Source organism: Vigna radiata, chromosome 3, assembly GCF_000741045.1.
Source record: "Vigna radiata var. radiata cultivar VC1973A chromosome 3, Vradiata_ver6, whole genome shotgun sequence".
NCBI lineage: Eukaryota > Viridiplantae > Streptophyta > Magnoliopsida > Fabales > Fabaceae > Vigna > Vigna radiata.
This window is the reverse complement of record NC_028353.1, coordinates 7,335,824-7,342,917: the sequence shown is the minus strand read 5'-3', so window position 1 is coordinate 7,342,917 and position 7,094 is coordinate 7,335,824. Positions and strand designations below refer to the sequence as shown.

The 7,094-nt window shown below is 40.3% G+C and overlaps 1 protein-coding gene across 1 annotated transcript; it reads right to left on the bottom strand.

Annotated features, from left to right (window-relative positions):
- Positions 1–2,558: 2,558 nt before the first annotated feature.
- Positions 2,559–4,013, bottom strand: LOC106756962. Its single transcript, XM_014639553.1, has one exon. It carries the CDS (start codon positions 4,011–4,013, stop codon positions 2,559–2,561), a length of 1,455 nt encoding a protein of 484 aa, XP_014495039.1.
- Positions 4,014–7,094: the final 3,081 nt, after the last annotated feature.

Here is a 7,094-nt window from a genome sequence, read left to right as displayed (position 1 = left end):
CAATATGGAAATTGGGCTTAGGGGCCAGTGTAGAAACTGGGCTTAGGGGCCAGTGTGGAAACTGGGCTTTGTGGGCCAATATGGAAATTGGGCTTTGTGGGCCAATATGGAGATTGGGCTTAGGGGCCAGTGTGGAAATTGGGCTTGTGGGCCAATATGGAAATTGGGCTTGTGGGCCAGTGTAGAAACTGGGCTTAGGGGCCAATATGGAGATTGGGCTTTGGGCCAATATGGAAATTGGCCTTCGGGGGCCAGTGTAGAACTGGGCTTTTGAGATTTGAAATTGCCAGATGAAACTGGGCCTTTGGGCCAGACGAGCTGAGCTTACAAATTTTGAAATTCTTGAAATTGGTAATTTTGTGAAATGATTTTTGTAATTTTTGACAAAAATTTGATTTTTGAAACAATATGGCTTGAAAGAGAAAATCTGAATGTTATTCTTTTTGTATTTTTTGAAGAAGAAGGATTCGATAACCATTCATATGAATGAAAAGGGTTTCGATCCGAAAAATTTTCTTTTTGATGGATTGATGAAAAAAAAAATTGCTTTGTTTTGCATTTCTTTTTGCTTGAGTCAGTCATCTTACTTGCAATCGTCAAACTGGTCTTCATGTTCAGTGTTTTGTGAAAACTGAGTTATGTCATACATCCGAGGTCTAAATTTGAGATTATTGCATTTTGACTTTTTGTTTTGAGACATTAGTGTACACATGCTCGAATTGGTAGGTGAAAAATGAGGGATGTTTAGGAGGGTTTGGAGAAGACTAGGACAGTCATGTGGGCACATCATACCTCATACACTCCTTGACGGAGATGTAATATGTGAGTGTCAAGACAAACACGATATACCAAAAAATTTTGCCCTGGTTTAGTGTTTGGGAAATTGAGCATTAGGGTGAACAAATCAAATGAAACTTGCAAATCTGCCCCAGTCTTGGGATCATGGGTTGATGAAAATTTGTATGAGACTCACAAATCTGCCCCAGTCTTGGGATCATGGGTTGATGAAAAATTTGTATGAGATTGACAAAGCTGCCCCAATCTCGGGATCATGGGTTGATGAAAAATTTGTATGAGACTCACATAGTTGTCTGGGTTTTTTTTTTTTTTTTTTGCAAAGGGGTTCCATTTGGAAGAGGTAGTGGACATGAAAAGGATCGGCTAAAAGGAGGGCCCCAAATTAGTTTGATTTTTCTTTTTCATGCTTCTGGTTAGACGGTAGGGTGATCCCTCTTCCTGAGACATTGCCCTTTTTCTCCTTTTTTTTTTCAATTTTTACGATGCTGTGAAAGTCACCTCATCGCAAACTTAAGTTTTATGAAAATTTGAGCAATCATTATCCAATCAGTGTGGACTTTATTAAGCTTGTAACGTGGCTAGGGGCTAAAAGGTATTGAAAGAAAGGGTATAAAGGCTCAAATGAATGTTTGTCGGTTATATTCTTTGCAACAAAGGTTATCATCTAGACATTGCATCAACTATTTAACCTCTTGAGCACTTTGCTTTTTTTCTTGACCTTTGACTTTCATTCTTTTTGCTCAACAACAATTTGTGACTTTTTGTTCTTTTGTTTTTGTTTATGTTTTTGTTCACTCTTCTTGATGAATTTTCTTCNTTTGATCATCGAGTGCTCTTTATTTAGACACTGAGTTGATTCCTACCTGATGACAACCCTNGCTTGGGGATGATTTTGAAAAAGAATTTATTTTTTGGCTCAAATGGGGTGACAATGGATATTTTTTGCTTTTTGGATAAAGACAAGGAGGCCACACATCACTTTGAATTTTGATTGCTTTATTTTCAAAAGATTAAGTTTGCGACTAGATGACATCAACATTGGTCGTTTTTCCTTTTTTCATTTTTTTCTCTTTTTCCTTCCTAGATCACCCTTTCGGGTTTTCAATCCAGTGGAGTGTTTCTTCTTTTTCTTTTTTTTGAAAATTCTTTTTTCTTTTGTTTGCCTCAATGGATTCAGGGATCACCCTACTAGCGTAAGCGAGAATAATTTTGGCCAGGCCAATCTGTCCCAGTGTGAAGGTTTTTGTTATTGAGGGCAATGACATTGTTTGTTGGGGAAGATCCTTTATTTTGGAAAAGTGAAAGGTGAAGGTTTTCAAGCAACATGTGCACAAACGTCTCGAGAAAAACGTCAAATTGTTACTTTTTATTAAACATTTGACCTCGGAAAAATTTGACACTGCAACCTTTATTTTTGATAATCTTTTTTCATCATTTTTTTTGCTATTTTTTGAAAAATAAAAGTTTGACGATTTGCAACAAAAGACAAGCGACTCCAGTTTGTATTCATTTTTTGTTTTTTTTTTTTCAATTTTGTTATTTGCGGCTTTCGTTTTATCCACGACACCCTATTAAGACACGATTGTCAGTAAACCTTGGAGAAACTGCGTAATGGATGTGCATATTAAAAGTCATAGACGAAAGCACAATATCAATGAGCATAGCCCTTACAACAAGACAATTCCAAAACATAAGCAAAGCAACATCAGCTTCATTTTTTACAATGACCCATGCTTTCCTATATCGACCTAGAGTCCTCTTCATTTGTCCATGGCATTTGCAGAGGCGAACTCTCGCCTTGCCACAGTATTGGATTGAATTTCTTCAAACTTTAAACATCCTGAATCGATCAAAGATTGCACCTTATGCCTCAAAGCCTTGCATGCCTCTGTTGAATGTCCACGCGTTCCTTCATGATAATCACACCTGGCATTTATGTCATACTTCTTTGGGTAAGGAGGTCGTACCGACCTGGTAGGACAAACCTTTATGAGGTTGTTGTGCAGCAGATCTGGCAGCAGCTCTGTATAGGTCATGGGGATAGGAGTGAAATTAACGACCTTTTCCTTACGATTGTACTTTCTCTGCTCCGTGGCTCGATTGGACCCATAAGAATGTGACGTCTGGGAATAGGTAGTAAAATGCGAATTAGTCTTTGGTTCTCTACCTTTCTCGTGCCTAGGACCATACTCATTCAAACTCGCTACCATNTTTGGGACTAGTGCAATTTTTCCGTTTCTTATGCCACCCTCGACTCTTTCTCCAACTACCACTATATCAGCAAAACTTGAGGATACACTGCTTATCATGTGCTCATAAAATGGTGATTGTAGAGTATTCAGAAATATGGTAGTCATCTCGTTGTCATTCAGAGGAGGTTCTACTTGAGCAACAATTTCTCTCCACCTTTGGGCATATTCTCTGAAAGATTCAGACTCGTTCTTCACCATGTTCTGCAATTGTAATCTGTCAGGTCTTAGGTCCTTATTATATTCGTACTGCCTTATGAATGCATCAACCAAATCTTTCCATGAGCAGATGTGGGTTGGTTCTAAGCGCATGTACCAACTTAGAGCCACACCAGTTAAGCTTTCCTGGAAGAAGTGAATCAAAAGTTTTTCATCATGAGTATAGGCTGCCATTTTTCTGCAGTACATGGTTATGTGGCTCCTTGGGCAAGTGTTTCCTCGATATTTCTCAAACTCTGGCAACTTGAACTTTGGAGGTATCACCACATCTAGAACTAAGCATAGTTTTCTAGCATCTCCAAATTCAAACACNTCCTTGCCCTCTATGGCTCTCAACTTTTTCTCAAGCATTTCCAGTTTTTCAAAATCCGTTGGTGTAACACCATAANGTGAAGACTCCATCTCGGGTGGTTTTGTCATTATCACGTTTGCCATACCTGACTGGGTTGTCTCCCCATTAATTATGGCAGTGTCTGCTCCAAGCTTGTCTTCCACTTCAACTGCGTTGTCTTCGACCTTTTGGTTGTCAACGTTCCCCAAGTCCTCTCTCGAGAGTGGAGTGTAATTTGGAGGAAGTCCATGAGGAGGGAGAGTTGGTGCCCCTGACACTCTTATTTGCGATCGTGGTGCGCGCGAATCTCTTGGGCTTTGTAAGGCACTCAGGGCCTCTAGAATTTGGCTCATTTGTCCCTTCAGTTGTTGAATATCAACTTTCATCCCCTCTTGAACTTCTCCTTGGTTCTCCATGATTTTTCACTGGTTCGTGTCCTTTAGGGTGTCTTGGAAACTTAGCCGTATTGTTATTTTTAAACTGAATTTCATTAGATGAAATAAATTAAGAAGAAGAAAATAAAAACGAAAAGATAAAGAGAAAGAGCAAAAACAAAGTAACACCATTGTTATAGCCAGAAATTATAAAGATGTGAAAACAATGCCAAACGTATAATTTGGAAATTAACATGAAACAAAGTCAATAAGGCAACTCATAAAACATCCACNACATTTAAGTTCATCACATTGAAGGTACAAAATCTTGATCAACTATCACGAGCCTTAGCCATCATATTCTTCATTTCCCTCATCAGCTTCTTGCAGTAATTGAGGAAAGTTTCAACCTTCTTGGGTGGGTTAAAGATTGGCATTGCAGACTCAGCTTCAGCCAATAACTTAGGGATATCCTTAATGGCTTCATTAGCAAGGGAGGCTAGCTGGGAGAAACTTCCCTTCCAGTTCTCTATAACTCGTCCTTGTTCAACAATACACTCCTTCATCTGATTCATCAGTTCTTGATCTTTCTTATCTGATTCGGCCCGATGCCAACGTTCCTTCTTCAGCTTTGCCACTGCTGCTCTTGCCTGTTGTTCAGCATCGTCCAACCTGATATGCATTTTGCGCAGGTCCTTCAGTGCTTTTTCCTTGTCCCTCTTAAATTCATCACACATCTGCTTCATAACACGCTCTGATATCTCAATTAAACCATACTCCCGATCCTTCAAGGCTAGCTCAGCTTTGGCCGCTACCAGTTCTCTTCTTTGTTTTATTAACAGCTCTTCACATACTTCATTGTTTTCCACACTATCTTGCTTAAGATTAGCATAATCATGCTGCAGATTCTGAAGATTACTGGCCAACTTGATATTTTCTAGTTTCATCCGCTCTAATTCGGCCTTTAACAATTGCACCTCCCTATCTTCAACCTGATGAAGATGCTCATCACAATTCAGGCTAGGAGAAGCTAAATTGAAAGGCAACTTTACCGTCCTAACCCTTTCTGCAATCCAAAAGCTGTAAGGAATTCCCTCATCAACAGTCCATGGTCTTGGGTCCCTTTCCGCACGAACAACGTTGCCCCAAGCATCCCTAATTTGATGTAGCACTTCAGCAAAGATTCCTTCCTCATAATATATCTGCAATATGGCGAGAGACGCAGGTGTAGGCGATCCTCTCATAGGATACCCGAATTGCCTTTGTGCTAACACAGGATTGTAGTTAATGCAACACCTGATACCCATGAGGGGCACATTAGGGTACCTCCCGCAATAATATATGATTTGCGATCTTTGCATCCAAAAGACATTCCATATAACTTGTTCCACATTTAGACTTGCACAGAGCTGGGCCCATTCATTTGCCTCTTTCATGTTTGATTTACACTGTAGTAGCTCATCCACGGGACATGTAGCATTCAATGTGTTCTCGCTCACCCGAGAGACGAACCATACATACATCACTGGCAGACAACACAAAAGTTTTCCCCTCTTTAGCTCGTAACATTGATTAAGAGTCCCATAAACTTCAGCTAGGACAACGGTGACTGGATTTTCAGAGCGATCTTTGTATCCCACAAATGCATTTATGGCGGCGCTGTCGACGAAGCTCTCGATGTTAGGAAAAAGCATGACACCATAGATGACAAGAGCCAATACGTCCATAAATGTTTCCCATTTTTCCTCCTCAGCCAAACGATGCAAGTACTGCTCTAGGTATCCCTGAGGAAGGCCTCTCACTTTGCCCTTGACTGTGAACTCACCTTCCAACTGCATAGGGTGTAATTTCATGATTCTTGCTAGCTGTAACACAGGGATATACTGCCCCAGGTAGTTGTATGGAGTTCTTCCCTCAAGAGGTAAACCTAAGATTTGCTCGAATTCTTCCACTGTTGGCACCAACTGGAAATCCTGAAAAGTGAAACATCTCAGTGGTGGATCATAGTACTGGGCTAAGGTGGTAATTGCTGATGTTTGAACTTCCACCTCTATCAGGCTCAACAAATTCCCATACTCCCGCTTGAATGCATCCTTTTGGGTAGTNTTCATTTTCTCCACCAATTCTCTCAAACCAACCATATTACTTTCCTCTGCTTCGATGTCTATCCTTCCCTTCAAAATGCCTGAACTTGAACCCCACTTGACTTCAGACCTCATGTTAATTTCCATTTTATCTCGAAGGTTTAATCACAAATTTATAATTTCCTGACTAGAACCAATGACAAAACCATAAAACGCATGAGAAAGAGGAAGAAAGAAAGGAAAAAACAAAAAAAATGGTGACATGTACAAGGTGCTTGATTTTATTAAGCAAAAATGAGGGTTATAAGACTGCACACATCTCCCTTTGTGCCCTAAATAAAGGTTCGGCGCTTCGGATTGGGGGTCAAGTGTATGCAACCTGACAAGGATGGTCTCCTGAACCTAGAGGTCAATGGTCGCTAGAGCTATGGCCCTCTTCATAACATCTCCACAACAGTCGAGTAATCAACTAGATGTGAAGACACAAATGAAAAGAACAGACTCTAGTTGGGGTTCTCACGACAGCCAAACAGGAAGAATATCCAAAGTGGCACCGCTACACAACCCCTCTAATTCTAAACTGCACTCAGACCCGGGTATAGGGCCCCACTCAAAATATGCATAAAGTGTGTGTGTGAAGGGAGAATGCAAATGCAACCCAAACCCTCACCTGCAAAACAACCAGAAGATTCCCAGGCAGATATAACATGTATTCTACCCTAGGGTTCAATAAGCACAATCAAACAATTCACATACAATTAATTCAAATATCAAACATAGATAAAGAAAATGGGAAGAAAAACATAAAGAACAACCACATCGAATTCGCGCATCTAATTAAATGGCTTGACTCTCTAGCTATCCCCAGTGGAGTCGCCATCTGTCGCAACCGGAAAATCGCGACGGGACGACGATCCAAAAAGAAAACGAGTTTTGGAAAAAAAGATTTTGGAAAAGAGATGGGAGTCGCCACCATAGTTTATTCTGGAAAACTACGAAAAAACCATAAAACGATAAAGCACGGTCCACGAAAACCAAA